Source organism: Sciurus vulgaris (assembly GCF_902686455.1).
Source record: "Sciurus vulgaris genome assembly, chromosome: 10".
NCBI classification, from domain to species: Eukaryota; Metazoa; Chordata; class Mammalia; order Rodentia; family Sciuridae; genus Sciurus; species Sciurus vulgaris.
In genome coordinates, this window is record NC_136470.1 from 117,093,201 (window position 1) to 117,118,815 (window position 25,615).

General features: G+C 40.1%; 1 protein-coding gene across 1 annotated transcript in view; it reads left to right on the top strand.

Moving 5' to 3' along the window:
• The first annotated feature begins 1,438 nt into the window (after window positions 1-1,438).
• LOC306638011 (IQ domain-containing protein F5-like) overlaps window positions 1,439-25,615 on the top strand; it is a 55,693-nt gene continuing 31,516 nt past the window's right edge. The window contains exons 1-3 of the mRNA XM_079101059.1: window positions 1,439-1,730; window positions 2,763-2,841; window positions 21,850-21,936. Of these exons, the coding sequence (XP_078957185.1) occupies window positions 2,806-2,841; window positions 21,850-21,936 (123 nt within the window). The 5' untranslated portion in view covers window positions 1,439-1,730; window positions 2,763-2,805. The remainder of the gene's footprint in view (window positions 1,731-2,762; window positions 2,842-21,849; window positions 21,937-25,615) is intronic.

Consider the following 25,615-nt stretch of genomic DNA (forward strand, 5'->3'; position numbering starts at 1 on the left):
CCTTGTGGATAAAGGAGAGGAGGAACAAGAATCTGCATGTATGAGTAGTTGCTGGGACTCCCAGGAGACTGTAGCTCCCATGCAAGCTGACCTATGTCTTCTACAGAGCTAAGAACACTCAGTGCTAGATTCAAGTCTGCAGTATCTGGAGTTTGACTGCTAACCTACCCTATTTGTTAGGGTTTAGATATTAGGTGGTACCCAAAAGTTTCAATGCAAGAAGGTTTAGAGGTGAAATGATTGGGTTATGAGAGTGATCCTAATCAATGCATTAGTCCCCTGACAGGGATTACCTGGATGGTAACTGTAGCCAGGTAGAATGTGACTGGAGGAGGTGGGTCATTAGGGGTTTGCCTTTGGGGAATATATTTTGCATGTGATGAGTGGAGACTCTCTCTTTCTCTACTTTCTGGATATCATGTCCCTAGATCTGCCACACCCTTTCACCATGATGTTCTGTGCCATCTCAGGCCCTGAGGAATGGAGCCAGCTTTCTTTGGACTGAGATCTTTGAAACCATGAGCCCCCAAATAAACTTTTTCTTCTCTAATTGTTCTTGTCAGGTATTTTGGCCACAGCAATAAGAAGCTGACTAAAATACTACTGGTGGTGGGATGGACCTGTATAGAAGATGGAGCACAGAAATAAATCCAGATTAGGAATCACAGCACATGTAATGGGTTAAACTTAACAATTAAAAGCTAAGTTCAGGGGCTGCAGATATAGCTTAGTTGGTAGAGTGCTTGCCTAGCATGCACAAGGCCCTGGGTTCAATCCCTGGCACAACCAAAAAAAAAAAAAAAAAAAAAAAAGCCTCTTCAGGTAGCAAGTAAGTTGATAGAGTGGGTTAATTACATTAACTGGATCTATATAATGTTTATAAAGTTTGAAAGAAAAGAAATAGAAGCTGATCATGCCTTTAATCCCAGCAACTTGGAAGGCTAAGGCAGGAGAATTGCAAGTTCAAGGCCAGCCTCAACAACTTAACAAGACTCTGTCTCAGAAATAAAATGAAGATATAGCAGGCAAATTTTAACAAATGGAAGAGATTGCAAAGAAAAGGAATTTAAACATCACAAGAAATATCAGTTGGCAAACTGATATGGACTCATTAAATCCACTGCCTGCTTTTATTAAAAAATGATTTATTGGTACACAATCAATCCCTTTGTCTATGGCTGCTTTTGAGTCTTAATGGTAGGACTGAGTAGTTGTGACCATGATGGCCAGAAGAGACTAAAAATACATAAAAATATAAATATTTAAATATTACATCAAAGAGGCCACCCCGAGATAGTAACATAAGCAGGCAAATACCTAGGTTTCTTGTGCCATCTCATGTGTAGTAAGGAATGAGGAAATGGATGCTGTGTGAAGGATACAAACTTTGTCACAATGCCCTCTTCACTATTTTCCCCATGTATGAAATCTTGAAAATAAAAAGGAATGCTGTGCTTCTTGGGGAATCATTGAGGAGAGCTGGAAAGATGCATGCTGGGCAGCATATAGAATTATCCAGTAGGAACATCCTCAAGAGCCCACAGAAAGAAAAAGACTAGACCATAGCACAAGGAATGAGGGGCAACAAAAGTATGCATAGGGCAAAGTAGGGCCTGAGAAAAGTGCACAAGACAGGGTCGCCAAGGAGTAATGTGGCCTCGGTCTTTGCTGTTTTCTTTGCAAACTACACAAGAAAGAGATGTATATGAAACACCTGGGAGTAGATTCTGGTAAGTGACGAGATTCATATGTCACATTTTTCTATTCCACCTCTAACTTATCTTTGACAGTCAGGAAATGGATACGTTTTACATTTTCTTCCATAGAACCTCTTCCTAAAGAAGACTCAACTATGTGTCCAGTATCTTAATCCCTGGGCTCTGCCCACTTTTGATCTCGTAATTTCCCCATCACTCCTTACCTATGCTAGATGACTGAGCCTGATTGAATAAAGCTATGGGTTTTTACCCTTGTATAGGAGACATGTCCACTCAATTGGTAGGGAATAGTTACCAAGAGGGCTAGCTAAAATTCACTACAAGTGAATTTTTATGAGAGCAAGTTTGCCCCTTGTGATTTATCTCTTCTGCATGCACTGGCTTGCCCTAACATTTTCTGCCATTAGCAGCACAAAGTCCTTACCCAAAGCTGAGCAGATGCCAGTGCCAAATACTTGGACCTCTTAACCTCCAGAAACATGAGCCAAAATAAACCTCATTTTCTTATAAATTATCCGGTCTTAGGTATTTTGGTATAGCAACAGAAAGCAGACTAAAACGGTATTCTTCAGGCAGAAGAAAAATGAGCCTAGATGGCAGATGAAAATTTAGAATCAATGAAAATAGTAAATATGGGGGAAATGTAAATGAATGTGGACCTCATTAAACAATAATTATATAAGTTGAGAAGGAAAGTAAATGAAATTAAAATGTTCTGAGCTCCTTGAGGTATCTGTGAAGAGGTGAGATAGAAATATTTATAAAAGTTAAGGATTCATATTGTATGCTTTAGAAAGCTGCTCAGACCAATATGGTAGCCCAATCCACGTGACTAGTGACACTTAGAAATGTTACTACTCCTAGTTAATAAGTGCCATAAATATAAAACATACACCAGATTTCAGATTTACTGCAAAAAAGGAGAGAGACAATGATAACATTTATAGTTTTACATTGATTGTATATTAAAATGAAAATATTTTGGATATGTTGGATTAAATAAAGTATATTATTAAAATTAACCTATTATGCTTTTTTTATTAGAAAATTTAAAATTTCACATTGGCTCACAGATTACATTTGCAACATGCCTTATATTTCTATTGGACAGTGCTGGTCTAAGGTACTCACTAAGTTAATAGTAATAAAAAAAGTGTTTAACTTACAAGCTAATAAATTTAAGGGTGCAAGGAAAATAACAATCAAGTCAAAAAGGGAAAGAAATAATGGGGGTGGGAAATGTGGAATAGATGAAGTAAAAGAAAAGGTATGGAAATCAAAAAGTAAAACAGTAGACTGAAATATAAATATACCAGTAAATTGTGCATGTATATACTAGTGGTATGCATGTATCACTACAGCAGCACAATTCACAATCGCCAAGTTACGGAACCAGCCTAGGTGCCCAACAACAGATGAATGGATAAATAAAATGTGGCATATAAATACAATGATGTTTTATTCAACTATAAAGAAGAATGATGTCTTTTGATGTATATGGATGGAAGCTGGAGCATATCATACTAAGTGAAATAAGATAGACTCAGAAAGTCAAGGGTTCAAAGTTTCATCTTATATGTGGGGCAGGTGGGGTGGGGAGAAAGGAATTGATAAAAGGGATCTCACAAAAATATGAGGTCAATAGAGGAATGGTATCAAGATCAAGGGGGAGGGCCCCCCTGACTTGTTCCAGTTTTTAGAGGGAAGGTTTTCAGTTTTTCTCCATTTAGAATGATGCTGACCTTGGGTTTAAAGTATGTAGCTTTTACAATGCTGAAGTATGTTCCTACTACTCCTAGTTTTTCTAGTGTTTTGAACATGTGTCATGTATATCTCAAAAGTACAAATAAATTTTTTTAAAAAAGATCAAGGGGGAGGAGGAAATGGAGAAGTAGTAAAAAGGAAATCTACCAAATTATTCAATATCCTTGTATACCACAATAAATCCTGCTTATATAATTATAATGAACGAATTAAAATACTAATATAATGGAGATCAGTAGTACAGAGCAAGTGAATCATGGGAGGGAGAAGAAGAGGGATAAAGAAGGTACTGAGAAACGGGATTGATCAAATTATGTTATATGCGTGTATGAAAATGGTATAATGAATTCCACTATTATGTATAATTAGAATGCAGCAAATAAAAATTTTAAAGACCCAGTAATTATATTAAAACATAAATGAACAAAGGGCTCTAGTTAGAATATAAGGATTGTCAGATTGGATTTAAAACAAAACAACATGCTGCTTATCAGACAAAAATCTAGTAAGATGGAAAGTAAACAGATTGACAATTACAAACCATACAAACACTAACCAAAGGAGGTTGGTCTAATTAGTAACATTAGACAAAGCATATTTTCAGGCAAAAACATCTAGAAATAAAGATGCTTACTTCATAATGATAAATATCTTCTCACAGGGATGGCACAGCAATTCCAAATTTGTGTGCCTCTAATAAAATAGGTTCAAAATATATAAATCAAGAATTGATAAGATCACTAGGAGAAATATGCATACAATATAATGGAATATTCTAACATACTTCTTTCAATATCTGACAGAATTAGAAGGAAAAATTGATAAGTAAGAAAATGGAATAAACAACCTAATTAGCATTGATCTAATTAGCATGTGAATAACACTGCATTCAACAAATATAAAACACACAGTATAATTAAATGAACCCCAATATTATGTATAAATATAATACACTAATGAAAATATAAAAACACACATTATTTTCAAGCACACATGAAATGTTTACCAAAATTGGACAATAAAGCAAGTTTCAATAAGCTTCCAAGAATTTAAATCATAAAGATTAGGTTCTATGACCACTGTCAAATTTAGTCAGAACTCTGTAATAACAAAGACAATTAGAAAATTTCCAAATGTTTGAAAATTATACCCTCCATTTCTGTAAATCAAAGAGGAAATCAACATAGTAATTACAGGCTATTTTGAACTGAGTGATAACAAAATACTACATTATCAAAAATTGTGGGATACAGCTAAAATGTGCTTAAGAGAGAAATGCATTATTTCAAATGTATGAGATAGAAAAATGAGCTAATTATGTATCTCAAGTTATAAAAGCAACTTAAACTTAACAGAAGCAAAAGGAGAAAAATAATAGAGATATTTAGGACAGAAAATAGCAGAAACAAAATAAAAAATCAAGGCAGGGCTGGGATATTGCTCAGGGATAGAGTGCTTATCTATCACGCACAAGGCCCTGGGTTCAATGTTTTTTTTTTGTTTGTTTGTTTTGTTTTTTAATCAAGGCAAAAACAACAACAGTGTAGGCCCCAAATTTCTGAGAAATCTAATGGGTCTTAGAATCATGAACAAGGTTTGTCATATTAATGTGGTATCCTTCAGGTCATTATAGTCTTCCTGTCAGATGCTGCACCTAGCAGGGGAACACGACATGTCTACTTCTACTTACAGATTAGGATGTACCTACTCAGAAAATCATTTGCTAAAAGCTAGACACAAAGTCAAGCATTCGTCCACTTCTCTGGAACTATCCAAGGAAGAGAACCAGGGCCCCCTTTTGGCAAATACTACGTTGAGGTGTGGGTAGTTATTTCTTCCAAGTTGCTATGCTTCCTAAAGACCAAAGAGTGCACAGTAGAACAAAGCAGCCATGAAGATTCCACCTGAACATGATATACTGGGTACAGCCTTGCTTTTTGCACTGCTCATGATGTTGATCATTCAGTGGTGACTGGGGCCAAGACTGGTGAGGCTGCTAGAATAGAAATGGCTGGCAGCTTGAAGCTGGAGGTGGGGGTTCTATATAGATATCCAAACCTCCATCCAAACTTCTACCAAGTGCTATGGCGCATGATCCAGGACTGATGTTGATACTGCACATTCCAGGCCCACAGGCTTTTCCAGGAGTAATATGAAATCATTTCCAAGTAGATGGGTTTTACATTGAAATCTGGTAAGAAGAGACCCAAAAAGGAGAACCTATGAAAATCTGAACTGGGGGGTGTGTGTGTGTGTGTGTGTGTGTGTGTGTGTGTGTGTGTGTGTGTGTTAAAAATTCCTCAAGTCTTCGTACTCCAAGGACTTCTGCAGGCTGATGATGACAATACATCACTGACCTGCTCTATAAATTAGAAACTGAGGTCCAAGGCTGACATGATGTGTAACAGAGACAAGTTCCAAGTGTTTACCCTTGGTACCATGTTTATATACTTCCATTCAAGGATATTGTCTCACATTATTGGAAGCATACATAGTTGAACATTCCCTCTGCTGGGAGTGACACCCTCATGCATGCTTGTTTATGTCCTTGAAAAGACAATGCCACACATAACTGGCCACATTCACATGTTTGGCTTTCCTAATGCATTGATGGAAATCCACAAACATGTATTGTTGAATACCCTTGGGTGGATACAATTCAAGGCTGGATATCTCCACACACAGATGGATATCCCTCTTCATACCTGGACATTGAGTAGCCCATCTCCTAAGAGTTTTCAGCCCTCACCATAGGCAACTACAAAATTTTACTCCACATGATTCACAGGAAAGATGGTCCTTCACATGCCAGACTTGGTGTATAGCCAAGGCAGTGTAATCTTTGAAGGGAGTTACAGTTAAAGACTCAGGACCCTCTGACTTTCCATAGTTCGAGCTCAGATGGTTTCATTTGGAGACCTCTTTATTGGGGGCCTTGGGCTCGAACTATGTGGAGTAAAATTTTGTAGGTGCCTCTGACAAAATCTCCTTAATTGAGTGAAGAGTGGGTGGGTGAAGGGGTCTTAAAGGTATTTTCTCTACTCTAACTAACTATTCAGTACATTTCTACTACTAGTCCTTCACTCTCCCTCCTCCCACCCCCTGGACTCAAAAAATAAAACATAAATAATAACTGCAGAAGCCTTCACTCCAGGGCTGCTGCAGCAGTGAGATCCCTTCATCTATGCCAATCAACCTGACCCCTCTATTGATATGCTGTCCCACGCAGGGAAAAGGAGTACAGGAGATTCAGTGTTTTCTCTAGTTTAGCTTCTTGTTTATACTATCACAGTAATCATTAAAAGCTTGAATGCTAACATACATTTTGGCTTGTTGTCATAATTGCCTATTCTGTCACATCTCAGCTTAGCTCTCGTTAGCTCAACTGAGCTCCTGACAGGCATTTTAACTCATGGCTGGATGTCCTAATTATGGCTATGTATTGACACAATGGCTGGACCCTCTTCTATTACTGAACATCCCAACCCACCAGGACATCCTTACTATGGCTAATGTCCCCACCAAAGGTTACATGTCTCACAAATGGCTGAAGGTCCCTCCCCCATAGATGGACATTCTGCCATTGTGTAGACATTCTTCTATGGTTGGATATGTTACCAATGGATAGACATCCATGTTTATGTCAGGACATCATACCAATCATCTATAATCTTTATTTATGGTTGTATATGCTCTAGTGACCAGCACCCCCACCTTTGGTTGCAGATCCTCCATGGCTAGACATCCTCCCACCCTTATATAAATGAACATGTTTCACTTGGTTCTCTGAGTTTCTGGAAATTGACTTATCACCATTTGTCTTCCTTGTTTCTTTCAAAAAGTTGGCATTTCATCATTTAAGCCTTCAGGAAACCTTAAGCAAGTCTTAAGTCATGTTTCAGATTAGCTTCATTGTTCTCTATCTCTATCTCTCTGTGTTTTAGTCTCTGTCTCTTTTTCTCATGTACGAACACATCTACACACATGATTGATAATGTCATAGATGGTTCTATTCCATAATTTTTATTATCCTGGATCCTGTCATAATACAGTCATGCTGCTATAAACAAAATACCTTAGGCTGGGTAACAATAGAAATTTTTTTTCTCACAGTTCTGGAGGCTAGGAAGCACTGACAAGATCAAAGCACTGACAGATTTTGAGTCTGGTGAAGGCTGCTTTACTTCATCAATCACACCTTGTTGCTGCATCCTTACTAGGGACAGATGCTGTTTCCTTCCACAGCAGAAGAGTAAACTGTCTCCCTGAAATCTCCTTTATAGGAAACAAATCTTATTTTTGAGGCTTGCATCCTTCACGTCCTAATCATCTCTCAAAAGCCCCACCTTTTAATACTATGGTATTGAAGATTAGCTTTCCCCATATAAATTCTGGAGGCTTCTGTGGCTAAACCACCTCTCAGTTGGTGTCTCACAGTCTGTTTACCATCCAAGTCTGAGGTCCTTCACTTTCATCCTGGGTCTCCCAGGTATTTGTCTCTGAACTTCCAACCTGCAAGTCTGAGGTCTGTGACCCTCTCCAGGGTCTTTTAATGATTGGACCCTGCATAAGTGGTGGGAGGACCAGCTGGGAGGAGCAGGTCTTAATGTAGCTAGGGTCTTCTCATAGCTGGGGGTGACTTTCCCCAATCCCAAGCCTTCTGTGTTGAGGGTGGTGGTGGTCTCCAGGACAGTTTAGGTATATCTGCAGGTCCAAGGTCAAATATGATGCTCATCACCATTGGCAATGCAGGTTGCAAAGGTTCAGCCAATGACGTACTGCCTTTGACTGGCCTCTCATCTGAGGGGCTCTCTTCTTTGGGTACTTTAGAATAGCTTCCTTTTCCTCCTCCCAAGCCATCACTGTGGGAGCTATGCCCGCTTTTGAATGTCTAGCTTTGTAAGGTGGGTTGTACCTAGAATTCTGCATGACAAGTCCCTGGTGATGTTACTGGGGTAGGATAAAGTGTGCTTAAAATCTGGGCTTTGAGGAGTTAAGCTAAACACTCAGTGAGCTCAAGTGAGTCATTCTTTCTGCTGCATAATGATCCAAATAAAAATTTGAAATGAAATTAGAATCTAAGCGGGGTGGTACACAACCTGTGGAAACATCTGCTAGCTTGGGTTTGAAGACTGATGGGGCTGAGGAAGAAAAAGGGGCACCATTTGTCAAAACAGTTTTCCAGGTAGATGGCACCTGCCATTGGAGTCACACAGCATGCGTCAGGAAGGAGAGGCAGGAAACCACCGACTCCTCAACACCCACCCAGCATATGTACCTCCAAGAAATCTCAGGGCCTGTGCCTGTGAGTGGGTAGAGGTTGTCAGTAGTCAGCTGTGGAAACTGGACCCAAGTGAGACAGAAGACACACATGAGGAGAGACACTCCTTTTTCATACTGAAGTCCACTGACCAGTCTCAGCCCAATTCTCCCATGCAGTCCAGAGTTCTCTTTGAATTTGGAAAATTTTAACAGGAAACAGGGCATACAGAGAGATTGCTTTTACTCTAATTAGTCCAGCATTCCCCCACCCCTGAAGCCCTTAAGCTGGTAACACCAGACAGCAATTGAAAATAACTCCCTAGGGAAGTGGCAAGTAGATACAGCTTAATCTAATGGGGATTTTTATGGTTTAGAAAGGAGATGTCCCCTAAAAGCTCATGAATGAGACAATGCAAGAAAGTTTAGAGGTGAGATTATTAGATTATGATAGTTGAAACCTAATCAGTGGATTAATCCTCTGATATGGACTAACGGAATGGTAATTATACTCAGTTAGGGTGTGGCTGGAGGAAATAGGTCACTGGGAATGTGCCTTTGGGGTTTATATTTTGCTTCTTAGCTGCCACACCCTTCCACCATGATGTTTTCTGCCTCACTTGGGCTCAGAGCTATGGAGTTGGCCAACCATGGACTGAACTTCTGAAACCCATGAGCCAAAATAAACTTTTCATCCTCTATGTTGTTCTTGTCAAGTCTTTGGTCTCAGTGACACAAAGCTGGCTAAAACAGGGACTATGCTCAGCTTGGATTTTAGAGTTTTAAAACTCCATGGTGTTCAATTGAAAACTCTCAACATAAACTGAACCGTAGAGGGAAGAAAGCAACTGGTTGAAGGCCTCAGGACCCAAGAAATGACAGGATGAGTTCCCTGGGGCTTATTTTGCCTCACACATCAGAGATGTGGAACCGAAAGAGTCAGCAACCTAGAAACACCAATGGGTAAGACAAAAGAGGTTTCCCCACATAGCAAAAACAAGCCCTCTCCAGCCAAAATACCAGAGAAAGGGCAGACCAACACAACGCAACTGTTAGACAGTAACCACTCAACTCTAGCCAAACAGCACAGAAAAATCTGTGGTCTCACCCTAAATCAGGCTAGCCAAGGCAGAGTGGGCAACCTATACTTCCACATTTCCCAGGGCGCAGTGAGATTCCCCACCCTGCTGCTGGGGTGGTTTCAATGAAGATTGAGGAGGCAGCTGTAAATGGAAAGTTTTACAATGCAGTGAGAATTGGTATATTTGCCATGTTGAGTCTTTCAATCTGTGAGCATGACTTATCTATGCATTAATTTAGATCTCTAAATTTTTCAACAGTGTGTTGCAGTTTTTACCATATGAGTTCTATACATGTATTTCACTATATTAAAATATTGTAAATGGTTATTTTTTTTACCCAGGAACATGCTAACAGTGACCCATATCCCTAGCCATTTTTATTTTTTATTTTGGAACAGAGTCTTAAAGGTCTTTGAGACTGGCCTCAAACTTGCAATTTTTCTGCCTCAAACTTCCAAGTTGCTGGCATCTGCCACCAAGCCCAGCAGATTCTTCATTTTAAACAAAATTGTTTGTTTGTTTGTTTGTTTATTTATTTATATTGGTTCTTTTTAGCTATACATAACATAGTATTCATTTTGACATAATTATAAAAGTATGGAATGTAATTTGCTCTAATTCAGTCCCAGTACTTCTCCTTTCCCACCTCTCTTCCCTCCCTGATCCCCTTCCCTCTACTGACCTTTTGCTATTTTAGTTTTTTTTTTTTTTTTTTTTTTTTTTTTGGTGTCTTATGTGTATACATGATGGTGAAATTTACTGTGATTTATTCATATATGTATATAGAAAAACTCACTTTGTTGTTTTTGCTTTATCCCACCCCTTCTCCCTTCCCTTCAGTCTCCTTCATCTAGTCTGCTGATCTGTTTTGATGGAATACCCCCTTTTCCTTTTCCCTCTTTCTCTTTGGGTATTTTTTTTTTTAAATTGGAGACCTTGTATTTATTGTTAATATGTATAAAAGCAATTGATTTTTGTTTGTCTTGCATCCTAGAACCTTGATGAACTCACTTTTCTTTCTAGGATGAATTTTTGCTTGTTTTGTGGATTACTTGAAATCTTCTATATATAAACCATATCAACTTAGAGGTTGATAGTTTTCTTTATTGCTCTATGATCATTTTGCACTCTATTTCCTTTCCTTGCCTTTTTTCACTGGCTACAAACTCCAGCCCTTTTCCCAATTTAGTGAGAAAGTATTCAGCATCTCACTACTAAGTGTAATGTTGGTCAGAGGATTTTTTGTTTTATCTTGTTTTGCTTTCTTTGTGTATTCTCTTTTTCCAGTTGAGGAAGTTCCCCTCTATTACTATTTCTATTACTATTTTTATGAGAGATTTTTCATGATTGGGTATTGGATTTAAATTTTTTTTAATTGTAGATGGACACAACACCTTTATTTAATTTTTTTATTTCTATGTGGTGCTGAGGATTGAACCAGGTGCTTCACATGTGTTAGGCAAACGCTCCACTACTGAGCCACAACCCCAGCCCTGGATTTTTGTCAAATGGTTTTCTGCATCAATCAATATGTTAATCGGTTTTTAGTTACTGTGACAAGCAACTTAGAGGAGGAATGTTTCATTTTATCTCACAGTTTCAAAGATTTCAGTTTCTCATCAGCTGGTTCTAAGACAGAAATATCATGGTAAAAGTTTATGGTGGCAGAAAGCTTCTTCTGTCCTTGCTTTTAGAAAAGAAGGGGCCAGGGACAAGATATAGTCCCCAAGGGCACACTTCCAAAAACTCTTTTCTTCAACTTGGCCCCACCTTCTACAGTTTCCATCACTTCCCAATAGTCCACTCAAATTATTAATCAGTCAAATGGATTAATTCATTGATGAGACTATGGCCCACTTGATTCCATCATTTCCTAAAAGTCCCAATTCTGAAAATCGTTCAACTGAGCATGAGCCTTTAACATGTCTTTGGGAGATACTTTATATCTAAACCATAATAATCAATATAATCATAGGATTTCCCTCCTTAGCCTATTAATACAGTTGATTACCTCAATTGATTTTTTAAAATATTTTTTTTAGTTGTAGATGGACACAATGTGTTTATTCTATTTATTTATTTATTTATTTATTTATTTATTTATTGCAGTGCTGGTGATTGAACCCAGGGTCTTGTACTTGTGAGGCAAGCACTCTACCAACTGAGCTATCTCCCCAGCCCTCAATTGATTTTTGAATGTTGAATAAGAGCTACTTGATCATGTTGTGTAATTCTTTGTATCTAATAACGAATTATACTTACCATACTGTTTAGGATTTTTGCATCTATATTTATGAGAAATATTGGTACATAGTTTTCTTCTTTGTAATTTTTTCCTGATTTTTGTATCAAGGACATACCATTTTCATTAAATGAGTTGGGAAATGCTACCTATTCTATTTCCTGGAAAAGATTGGGCAAAGTATTTTTCATTCTTTAAAAATTTGGTAAAATTCTCTAGTGAAACCTGGAGATTCTTTTCTGAGGGGAGTTTCAAAATTATAAATTTATTTAGGTCACAGATACGGGACTATTCAATTATCTATTTCATATTGGGTAAATGTTGGAGGCTGTATATGAAAAATGGGTTTGTTTGAGCCATTACAAAGCAGTGGGGTTGCTTTTCTGGGAAATCCCTGGTGAAATTCCCAGGTTAGAAAATGCTCAGATTATGCTGACACCCTGCCTTCACTCACAGCCCTAGGTTCAAACACAGTCACCCAGAGGTAGAGGAGGTGGGCTTACCCTGCTAAACTCCAACCAAGTTGTTTCTGCCATTTTCTTCCTGTTTCCTCAGGAAGTTCTTTATACTGAATCCCATTGCTGTTCCTATCCATTCAAATAAAGCCCAGCAGACTCCATTTTGGGAAGTTAGACCCAGTCTCCATCAGAGCTCATACCCATCGGATCCCACTTTTCAGTTATTTTCATGTATTGTCTTATTTCTTAAAATTTTCATACCTTTAATATTTCTAATCTGACTCACTGCCCTAGCTCAGGGAAACTGAGGTTGTGACAAGTAAATTCTGGTAGCTTGTGTTTTTTGATATATTGGTCCACAAGTTAAATCTACGTGAGTAAAGTTGGTTTCTACAGGGTTTCTACTGTTTCATTCCTGATGTTGGTAACATATTTCCCCAGCCCCTTTTTTCCTGAGTCATTTCAGTCTAGAGGTTTGTCTATTTTGTCAGTCTTTTCCTAGAAAAGATCTTTGTTTCATGGATGCTATTGTTTTTCTATTTTCAATTTTATGGATCTCTCCTATTATCTCTATTATTTTCATAAGTTTTGGAAGCTCAGGGGGGTGTTGAAGTCTCCAGTCATTATTATATTCAAGTCTCTTTTTAGAAGTCTTTCTTTGGGACTTTTGACAGTTTAACTATAATATGCTAGGGTGGGTACCTATCTGAGTCAAATCTATTAGGGATCCTTTGGGACTCTTGGACCTGAATGTCCATATCTTTCCCAAGATTAGGTAAGTTTTCAGCTAGCATTTCATGGAATAAGTTTTCTGTGGTTTCCCCCTTCTTCTCAACTTCTGGGAGCCCTGCAATTCAATAATCTTTTTCATTTAGTTGTTCTATAACTCCTGGAGGCTTTCCTCATTCTTTATTTTTATGTCTGTCTGTCTGTCTATTTGTCTGAGACATTTCCAAAAGGCCTGTTTTTAAGTCCAGGAATTCTTTCTTCTGCTTGATGTAGATTGTTGAGACTTTCAACTGTAGTTTTTTGACTTATTGAGTTCTTTTGTTACACACTTTTTGTATGATTCCTTATGATCACTATTTGCTGGATTTCTTACTCATATCATGAATTGTTTTCCTATATTTATTGGTTTGCATTCTCTTGCATCTCACTGAGTTTCTTTAGAATAATTCTTTTTAATTATTTATCAGGCATTTTTGTCAATATCTTTTTCTTTGGTGTCTGTTGCTAAAGAGTTGTTGCATCCTGTTATCTTGATTTTTCATACTTCTTGTGTCCCTACATTAATATTTGTGCATCTGGCACATCAGTTGTTTATACCACTTTTATAAGGTGGCGTTTGTAGTAACAGAACTTCCCTGGAAATTGTGTCCAAGTGCATCAGTTTGATAGGTTATATTGATGTTGATTGCATTTGGGTGCCATAGTGTACTCACCCTAAATATTTTTCAGTTGTAATCAGTGACTTTGGGCACTGGCAGGAGCAGTGAGAGTTCAGTGAACACTCTCAGGCTCAACAGTGATGCATGGGCAGTGGTAGAGGGGGTGTGTGGTGAATGTGTCTGCAGGCCCAGCAGTGGTACATGAGCTGACAGTAGCAGCAGGTAGTCAGGGCTAAAGGTGGAGAACTGGTCCTAGGTCCCAGGTCCTAATGGCAAATGCTTTTGTTTCTCAGGTCATGGGAGTGGTATCCCTCAGCATGCAGAGCCACTTTCCTCTATAGTGCAGTGCACAGGGATGCTGTGGTCACAGTTGCACTTCTGGGTCTAGTTGGGTTCATGGGACTGCAGCCCTTTGTGCAGCATGGAGGAATGTTGGTAAGATCCTAAGAATGGGAATATGCAGAGGCTCCCAGGGAAGTATGTGGTTCCATTCTGAAAATGATGACATGCTGCAGCAGTCTGGGTTCTGGGAGTTTGTGGGGAGATGATGTAGGTTCCTTCTCTGAAGTGGAGCCACTCTGCATACTTTCAGGTAACTTCCTTAAGTGGACTTCACTTCCTGTGATGACAGACAGTTTTCATGGGAATGGGGATTGGATAAGGTTCTTCCATCTACCCTTTCCCTGGATGTGGGGAGTACCCCCAGCTAGGGAGCTGGGGTCATGTTTGCTAGTGTGCCTTATTCCTCTCTCAGTGGTCATCCCAGGTCTTCCTGTCTTCCAAGTTTCCCATGTTTCCCTTGCTGAGTTCCAGTGCTCTCCCTCAGCCACTCATCTTGAAATGCAGCTATTTGCTAGTTTGGATTCTTATTTGTTGAGGAGGAGGTAAGTGCCGAGCTTCTCTTTTTAGCCATCTGGAATCCCTCTTTATTTCTAACTCTTATTTCTGACAGTGAGACTCATGGCTCCCAATTATTCAAAATTAATTTTCTGATTTGATCCATCTTCCCCTTTTGTGACCAAGCTTCCATTGCTGCTTCTGCCCCACTCTCATGTGTGTACCCTCCTCATTCTGTTTGGGCTCTGACTTCCCTGGCAGATGTCCCTCTTTGTGAAGACCCTGCCTTACGCTGTCCAGGCTCTATCATCACTGTGCGAGGCCATCACCCACGTGGATGCGTTTCTTACCCTCCAGGATCCAACAATGGCAGCCCCTACACAGTTATGCTCCCCACAGCTGTTGGCTCCTTGTTCCCTCATTGCTCTGTATGACTACTTAGATGCTCCCTTCATCAACCTGAGCTGACACAGAAATTCAGGACATCCTCTGTAAGGATATCTTCCTCATAGTGCTAAAGTTCTGACTTCCTACAAACCTTCCTTATCCCACTGGATATGATATGCAATACTGATATGAACTTGGACCTCTGTGTGAACCCATCCTCCCTCTACCGGGTTTCTTTGATGGGTACCTCTCCTAGGTCAATGCCTTGCTCACCATTCTTCTTTGTTTTTTTAAAGAAGATAGTTTTGTTTTGTTTTTTAATGAACACAATACCTTTATTTTATGTATTTACTTTATGTGGTGTTGAGGATCGAACCCAGTGCCTTGCAAGTGCTAGGCAAATGCTACCACTGTTGCTCACCATTCTTGATGTCCTCTGCTATGGTGACTATTTCCCCCTCCCCTCAGGTACACCTACATTGTGTTGCTCAACTTAATGGCTTTTAGACTTATTGTTCAGGAAATCAAAGAAAGGAAGTATAAGAAGAAATGCATTCTTTTTTTTATTTGAAAAAAGAGAGATACCATCTGTATAAGAAAATATTCAGCAAAATCGGTAAAACATGCATTAACATTTTCATTCCAAACCTTAAGGAAACATATAATCATCCAGTTGGCACGAGACTACCTGTCTCCAGGAGGATCTACGGCTGGTTTTGGGAGGCATGACTGGTCTAGGTGCCACATGATACCCTTTATCCAGGAAGGTCCATGACCAAAAGACTACCCACTGACATCCTATTCCTCACAGCCCACTCCCTAGAAATGGAAGATCCAGAGGTTTCAGTGTTGTTCAAACATGCACTCCTGAGAAAGGAAGTATAGAGAATGGGGGGAAGAAATACTCCAAGCATTGACAAGAAGATTTCCCACGATTGATGAAGCAGTCTGAAAGAGACTCTTTAGAATCATAGTATAATACAGTTGACCCATTGTACCAAGATGACTGAAAACAGATGAACCCAACATGTTCTGGCAAAATCTCAATTGCTGAAGATGAAATAATGAAATATTTAAAGAGGAAATAAAGGCAACAGTGTCCCATCCAGGAGTAAGTCAGACTGACACTTGTGTTCTCAGTAGTGACAAGAGTTGCAAAGAGAGAGAGGAGAAGCAACTTAACTCTCTAAAGAAATATATATTTTAGTACATGATTATTAACACCTCCAAATGTTGTCCAAGTGGAAGGGCAAATGAAGTATGATTTTTTATGGTTTAGATATGAGGTGTCCCCAAAAAACTCATGTATGATACAATGCAAAAATAGTTTAGAGGTGAAATGATTGGGTTATGAGAGCCTTAGCCTAATCAGTGCATTAATTCCCTGATAATGATTAACTGAGTGGTAACTGTAGGTAGATAGGGTGTGCCTGGAGGAGGTGGGTCCTGGGGGCATGCCCTTGGGGTATATATTTTGTCCTTGTTGAGCGGAGCTCTCTCTGTTTTCTGATGCCATTTCCTGAGCTGTTTTCTTCCACCACATCTTCTGCCATGATGTTCTACCTCACCTCGTACCCCAAGGAATGAGGTTGACCATCTATAAACTGAGACCTCTGAAACTGTGAGCCCCTAAATAAACTTTTCCTCCTCTAATTGCTCATCAGGTCTTTTGGACACAGTGACAAAAAAGCTGACTATTTTTAATCTGTAAAAACCCCAAAAGTTTTCTATAGTGCCTGGAAATATTTACTGGGCTCAGTAAATAACAGTGAAAACCTCAGAAGGAAATGGCACAAAAGGAAGACATGTATTAGTCCATTCGTGCTGCTATAACAGAATTCTCCAGACTGGGTCATTTATAAAGAATATTTCTTAAAGGCCCTAATTCTTAATATTGCAATGGGAATAAAATTTCACCATGGATTTTGGAATTTCAATCATAGCACACGGTAAGCAGAGAAGTCATAAAAATTTACTCTTTAGTCTAAGCAAGATTTTACTGTAAAAATTCAGTATCAATTTTAAAATAATATTCAAGATGTTAACAATATATGAGCTTGTTGTAAGAGTGAGTGGAGGAAAAAGGAAGGTGGAGTAAGGTTCTTGCCTGATTTTAAGATGAGACAAGAGACAATGATTTGCTCCAGAATTTAATAGAAAATCATAATATAAAATACACATATTGACATTGAAGTATATTGTAAAAATAAAATTAAATGCATAATTTTAACATCAGGAATTACATTTGGTTGTTATGATAGAAACCAACACGACAGTGGCTAAAAAAAAATGAGAGGATTAATGTTATCCTTGATGTGATCCTAGTGTCCAGACTTTCCCATGCTTATAATTGGACTATTGTTCTCACAGTCTCAAAATGGCTACAGAGTGCCTGCTATCATGTGAACATTTCAGGAAATAAGAGGTTTAGAGGTTAAGGGCAAGAAGGCCATCCTTGCCCCAGGAAGATTCATTTTCTCAGAACATTACTCAGTGACTTCTGTTGACATCTCATTAGGCAGTGAGAGTCATTTGACAACCCTAGTGGCAAAATAGGCTGATGAAGGTCATCTATTTTTTTTTTCTCCTGCTGTCTAATCTTGGCATATGAGCTCCAAATAGCTATAGTTTCATTGATGAGGAAAATGGGAAAAATGAATTCTGACTAGATAACCAACATCCCACCTCGACTTCTAAAATAATAAAAGGAATAAAATGTCGAGGAATTCTTAAATAAGTCCAATAATAGATAGGGAAAATGGGGTGATGGTGGTCATCTGTAGGAAAAAAAAGAGGCCGGGGGAACAATGTGGCAATGTCCAGACATAACAGAAATTGAAGTGTATGTGAATTTGTATTAGTTGTCTATTAAAATAGAGACTGTCTTGGCTGCAAGCAGACACACCTGTGCTTTGTTAACAAAGGGAGAGGGGAGGTGAAAATAAAGCAATGGGTAAAGATCCAGCATGGAGACACTCCCACTTCTGATAATGATGTGCTGATTCAGATGAGTCCTTTTGCTAAAGATAACGGAAAAAGCTGATCCAAATGTTTAAAAAGTTTTCTGTTTGATGGTACTGAAAAGAAACAGTATATTAAAAAAATCATTGAACCATGATCCAAAGTAAGAGAGAAGTCCAGAGCTCAAGCCTGGCATTGGGATTGTCCTACCTGTATTGCCCATCAGATGCTTCCTGCACCTTCCCTGTCCTAGGTGTTCCTGCCAACACTTCCCCTGTCCTCCACCTTAGTGACCCTCATCCCACTAGCTACACACTGACACCCCAGCCTGAAGGGCCTCTGCCATTCCCCACGCTCCCTTGCAGCCCCACCCAGCCATCCACGTTCTCACCTGCACATTCCGCATGCACTCCTCAGTGACCCCTGCTGCAGTTGCTCTGAGGAGACCAGGGCTTCAGGGCCACCCCCAGGCCCTTGTGCTCCAAATGACCTTGCTGCTCCAGGTGGGGTTTAAGGGGCCAGCAGTAGGCACAGATGGAGCCCTGCTTCTATACTGGCCTCCCTGACTCACCTCCTGACTGTGACCTTGGGGCCCTCAAGGACAGAAAAAGACACAGAACAAAGATATTTGAGACTGGGATGGTGCCTTAGGGTTTTCTGACCTGCATGTGTCCTGATCTCCCTAGAGGCTGGTAACTGGTTGCTCTGAAGGTAAGCCAGACATAGGTTATCCAGCCACAGTGAGGGAGTGGAGCCTGACACCCGCCCCCCACAATTCCACTGTCCTCATCAAAGAAAATCCCTGCTCAATTTTTAAAAATTTTTATTTGTTCTAATTATTTATACATGACAATAGAATGCATTTATGCATTGTAATAAATCATATGTAAATGGAGTATAATTTCTCATTTTTCTGATTGTACATATTGTAGGATTACATTGGTCATGCAGTCATATGTGTACATGAGGTAACAATGTCTCTACTGTCCTTCCTATCCCCATACCCCATCTCCTCCCTTCACTCCCCTCTACCTAATCTAAAGTAACTCTATTCTTCTCTAGTGCCCCCAACTTATTGTGAATTAGCATTCACATATCAGAGAAAACATTTGGCCTTTTGTTTTTTGGGTTTGGCTTATTTCACTTAGCGTATTCTCCAACTCTATCCTTTTACCAGCAAATGTCATAATTTCATTCTTCTTTAAGGCTGAGTAAAACCACATTGTGTATATGTACCACATTTTCTTTATCCATTCACTGTTGAAGGGCATCTAAGTTGGTTCCATAGTTTAGCTATTATGAATTGAGCTGCTATAAACATTGATGTGGCTGTGTCACTATATCGTATACTGATTTCAAGTCCTTTGGGTATAAACCAAGGAGTGGGATATCTGGGTCAAATGGTAGGTCCATTCCAAGTGTTCTGAGGAATCTCCATACTGCTTTCCATAATGGTTGCACCAATTTGCAGTCCCACCAGCAATGTATGAGTGTGCCTTTCCCCCCACATCCTCACCAAGACTTATTGTTGCTAGTATTCTTGATAAGTGCCATTCTGACTGGAGCAAGATGAGATCCTTTGATTTGTATTTCTCTAATTGTTAGAGATGTTGAATATTTTTTCATATATTTGTTGGTCAGTTGTATATCTTCTTCTGTGAAGTGTCAGCTTCAGTCCATTTATTGATTGGGTTATTTGTGGATTTTTTTTTTTTTTTGGTGTTAAGTTTTTCAAGTTCTTTATATATCCTGGAGATTAATGCTTTATCTGAGGTACATGTGGTAAAGATATTCTCTCAATCTATACCAATCTATAGGCTCTCTCTTCACATTATTGATTATTTCTTTTGCTGAGAAGAAGCTTTTTAGTTTGAATCCATCTCATTTATTGATTCTTGATTTAACTTCTTGCACTTTAGGAGTCTTGTTAAGGAAGTCAGATCCTAAGTCAACATGTTGAAGATTTGGCCTACCTTTTCTTCTAGTAGGTGCAGGCTCTCTGATCTAGTGCTTAAGTCTTTGATCCACTTTTAGTTGAATTTCATGCAGAGTGAGAGATAAAGGTGTAATTTCATTCTGTTACATGTGGTTTTCCATTTTTCCAAGCACCATTTGTTGAATAGGCTATCTTTTCTCCAGTGAATGTTTTTGGTGACTTTGTCTAATATGAGATAATAATATTTATGTGGATGTGTCTCTGTGTCTTCTATTCTGTACCATTGGTCTATGTGTCTGTTTTGGTGCCAATACCATGCTGTTTTTATTACTATAGCTCTGTAATATAGTTTGAGGTCTGGTATTGTGATGCCTCCTGCTTCACTTTTCTTGCTAAGGATTGCTGGTTATTCTGGGTCTCTTATTTTTCCAGATGAATTTCATGATTGCTTTTTATTCTGTATTTCTTCCTATTCTTCATCCTCCCCTTTAAAAAACTTTATAAAGTTATAAACTTTTATAACTTTATTGACTTTATAACACATGAATACAAACATAGAAAGGGATCATACTGTTTTTTAATTTGATATGTTTCACTTGTTAAAGACAAAACCTGAATCCTGCAGAAGAGATTTCCCCACCAACATCTGAATCCTATAGAAGAGATCTCCCAATCTCTTTGTAAGTCTGCCTACTTGATGACTCCACCTACTTTTATTTTTCTAACTGTGAAAGTTCATGTCATGACTTTCATGGGGAACCATGTTGTTGAGTAACTTGAATCTGTGTTCCTGCCTGGATCATTCATATCTGGCTCAGAATAAACTTTTTTCTCATTTTCTCAGAGCAAAGTTGTTATTTTATGTGGAGAGAGACACATGGTTTCATTTTTCATCTGTGAGTACCTAGGAGTGGAACTATGGAGTTTAGGGATACATATTAGAACTTTTTCAGAAGCTGCCAAACCATTTTCCACAGTGGTTCTGGGGTCCCACACCTGCTACCAGCAGGAGGGAAGACTTGCTGCTGCTCTGGGTCCCTGCTCACATTCATTGCTGTCAATGTTTTTTATTTCACCTATTCTCTAGATATCAAGGGGAACCTCATTTGGTTTCACTTTCAGTTATCTCATGTCTAATGATGGTGCGCATCTTTTCATGTGCTTCTGAGCCATTCATAAATTTCCTCTTGTGAAGCACTTGTTAATTATTTTGTCACAAATTCTTTTGCTTCATTTTTTGTTTCCATTGTATGATTTAACTGAAATCCATGTTTTGAATTCCCTACTGATGGATATTTAAGTTGTCTCAATTTTGCTTTTTTCAACTAGACAAAAATGATAACTTTGTACACATTTATGTCAATGAACCAGAATTTCCATGCCCAGCCAAATTTTAGGCATTTCTGCAGGAAAGAATAGACTCTTTCACTAAAAAGGGTCCAACTATTGGAAGCCCCTGGTACCTGCATCATAGGTGCTCTTATGACATCAATGTGCTCTCCCCTCCTCCACTCCTCCTGCCAGACTGTGGCAGAAGGAATGCAGACCTGAGCATGATGGAACCACCTAGCCCCTAACCATGGGCAATTTAGGGGATCACAGACCTGAGGGGATCTGAACTATCCGTCTCCAAATCATGGGCAATATATTTTGTGTAAGATATAGCCAGTTCACCCAAAGTTGCAGGGAGGGGAAGGTGGATGTCCACAGTCAACCAGGATACTAGATTTATGTCTAGGGATGTATGTGTTAGAATTGGCACCCTGTTGTACAAAGAATAGCTTGCCCACACCTCTCCCTTTTAACTCTGGTTACAGAAGGATGGCAACCCTTGTGAAATCATAGTTGTAAATGTTGAAGAAGTCAAGAAGAAAAAGGAAGAACCAGAGGAAATAAAACCAAAGGTAGGTGGTACAGACTCCAAGGCTGGGAGTGACTTCTGACCTCCTGCATTTCTGATCTATGTCACCCATAAGTGGTGTTTATTTTCTTGAAGTTCATTGCAGTTGATAATCATGGAATTTATTCACCCAGGATATATTTGAAAGTGTATTACTCAGAACAAACATTAGAAATAAAAAATGTCCAGGTCAACACAAAGAGTTGCCCCATGCAAAGCTGGAATGAATAGGGATTGAGTCTTCTTCTCCAGTAGCTTTAGCAACCTGAGAAAGGCCAATGACTGAGGCAAGCAGACTTGGTTGTGGGGAGGAGACACCCCAAAGTGTGAGAACCAAACCATGCAAACTTGGAGAGTGAGACAGTGAGGGCTGAGTTTGGGAAATGCGAGGTCAGAGGGAACCCCACGCATCCAGAGTTGTGTGGGAGTATGTGCGTGAGCACGTGTGTGTGTGCGTGTGTGTGTTAACTAAAGACCTAGGTGTGGGAATCAAAAGAAATAAAAGTGATAAATAGATGAGAGAGACCACAAATTGTGTGGAGCAGGGAAACTTAATATGAGGGTCTAGCAGAGGAAGGAGTAGGTTGTGGATTGAGGTGGAGTCAGGGAAGACAGGGCAGGGCAAAGACTGCCACTTTCCCAGCAGGTGGGAGGATATGAAGGAGAGGTGATAAACCCAGGTAAATGGTCAGGCTCAAGTGGATCCTGTGGATCATAGGGTTCTTTCTCCAGGACCATGGCAAACCAGGTGATGTAACAAGGTCAGGTGAACCCCCTTCCTATAGATGGGTACTTTGGGCCTCAGAAGTCATGATGAATGTGTGTGTGCATTAACTGACATGGCAGAGAGAGGCAGGCAGAGGAGGGCCCCTACCTGGATTTCTGGGTCCAGGTATTGCCCTGTCCAGTGCTCATGAATTTCAGAGAAAGAGACGATTATTGACAGAGGGCCCTTCCTGGCATACTCTTGGCTTAAGGTTGTTGGGGAATATGTCCTAAGTGTCATTTGTTTACTTTGTATCTCCCCTCCTGCACACAATGAAGCCACCTTCTGACAATGAACTGGAAGCCATAAAGATCCAGGCCTGGTGGAGGGGCACCCTGGTGCGTCGCACATTGCTACATGCTGCCCTGAGAGTTTGGATCATTCAGTGCTGGTGGAGGAAGGTATTGGCAAGGTTGCTGGAGAAGAGACGGCGGATAATGCTGGAGTTGAATTCACGGGAAATGCGGGCCTCTGTCAGGCTGCAGGCCTGGGTCCGAATGTGGCTTGTACGGCAGCAATACTGTCGTGTGCTCAATGCTGTCCGCACCATCCAGATCTGTTGGCGCTGGCATAGTTGCCACACCCGTGGCTTTTTCCGGGGAAATTATGAGATCACAGAAAACCAACTAAAACTTCAACTTGACATCTTTCTGGGATCACAGATTTGTCGGATCACAGATTGCATCCCTTTCCCAATAAAGAACTGACCAGGTCTGCTCCAAATATGTGCCACTAGATCTTTGTTAGACAAGCTCCTGGAGGTCCACATCTCAGCAAAGGGCCAGGACAATGATGGAAGGTACAAAGCGTCTTGCATGATTACTTGGGGGAATCAGCAGGGTGTGTCTGGGTGCTGGAGTCTTTAAGGAGGTGGGAGCCCCTCCTGGAGGAGCAGAGCCTGAGATCCATCAGCAAGGTCTGCCATAGGTGGGAGGGTTGGGGTCAGGAGGTGGCCAAGGAGGCCAGCTCCAGATAGACTCCTTCACTGTGGCCTATGCAAATGACACCCCTGTAGTTGTGCAAAGCGGAGGCCTGGGCCATCCTTTGCCCTTCATCCTCCAACACCTTCCCACTCCATTTAGAATAAATTCAAAATCCCTCCCTGTGGTCCATGTGACCTGGCATGTTCTGGTTCTAGCCATCACCCCCCCCACCACCAATGTCCTCCCCCAATGCTCTGCTATCCATCAAACACCCAAGCAGAAGATCCCAAATGTGTCCCGTCTCAGAACTTTGCACTCGCCACCTGCAACCCTAGGGTGTCCTCCTCTGAAGGAGCTCTCCCTCCACTCAGATTTGTCTGCACAAATGCTTCCTCTGAGGGGCTCTTTGTCCACCTGATGCAGATGACTTTCCCTGCCCACCTCTTCTTGGCTCTAGCTCCTGACTCTGCTTTCCTGTGGGCTCAGTTCTCATTAGGACCTGAGGTCATCTTACCTCATTGCTTGTTTGTTTTCTCCCTCCCACTAGAGGGTGAGCTGCAGGGGAGCAGGACTCTGTGCCCTTCCAAGAAACTGAGGCACTGCAAAGACCCCCTCTTCAAACTCTGATTCTTGTGATCAAGTCAGAAAGATTTCAGACATGTCACTCAGAGTAATAGGAATAAGTTTATTGAAGGGTTAGGAAGTGGGAAAAGGATACTGTCGAGGGAGAGAGTGGGTCCTCTCAGAGAGGAGAGTAAAACTGTGCCTCTCCTGCACTCCAGAGAAGTGGGGAAGTAGGGAAGCCCAGAGACGTTTCCAGAGAGTCACACCCAGGTCTACCTCTTGACTTTTAACTGACTGCATGGTGACATCAGACTTTCAAGTCCCCACTGTCATGGGCAGCTGTAGGTCACCTTGGTTCATGCTCATCAGTTCTAATTGGATTCTTAACCATACATTCTTACAGATTTTATGGTTAGGAGGAACTATTCTTTATATCCCAAAGTTTCAGAATCTGGTAACAAAAGTCTCCTTCAGGATAACTTGAGTTCCTCTTATCAATATTATTTTGGGCCTGCATTTCTCCTATAGTGAACAGGTAGTTTGTTGAGGAATGTAACATATCCTGTCCACTTAGGCCAGGTAGGCTGCAAGTAAATTGCTTCTTGGAAAAGAAAGCATGTGGGGGTCAGCACAGTGGGCCCATTTTATAGAATTATTCTCTTAACTTCATGTTCCCACCTTCCTCATCTTTGTTCCCTAACAGGACCAGGACCTGACAGAGTGCCCAACATTGAGTGGTTCTGTCTTCTCCAACTAGCCAGTCCTAAGCTGTTTGCTCAGCCTGACTTGCCTTTTCATGGAAACATCAACCATAGTAGTTCCTGAGCTCTCTCCTTACTCCATCTGCTGCCATCTCACAAAACCTGGAGCTCCTTCTGGAACTTTGTGGGTACACAGTGACTCCTTCTCTAGGACCCACAAGTGCAATAAACTGTTCTGTTGAGCTGCTTCTGTGTCTTCTCTAATGGCTAACTGACCATACATGGATATGTGTGTGTGTGTGTGTGTGTGTGTGTGTAATGGGTGACTACAGGAGGGCCTTTTGCTGTCCATTTCATGTGTGCATACCACTCTCTATTTCTATTGATGTTTGTGTCTCTGTCTCTACTTATACCTTATAATGTGATCTTTCCTTATAGTTACCTTATGTTCCTCTATTTTTCCTCAGTTCTTTGCCTCTTTCCATGTACATCTTTTTTCAATTTTTTATTTGTTCTTTTTAGATATTTATGACAGAGTGTATTTTGACATATTTTATACATACACAAAATATAACTTATTCTAATTAGAATCCCATTCTTGTGAATATACATGATGTTGAAATTCACTCTGGTGTGTCCATATATGAACATAGGAAAATTATATCAGATTAATTCCACTATCTTTCCTATTTCCATCCCACATCCCTTCCCTTCATTCCCCTTTATCTA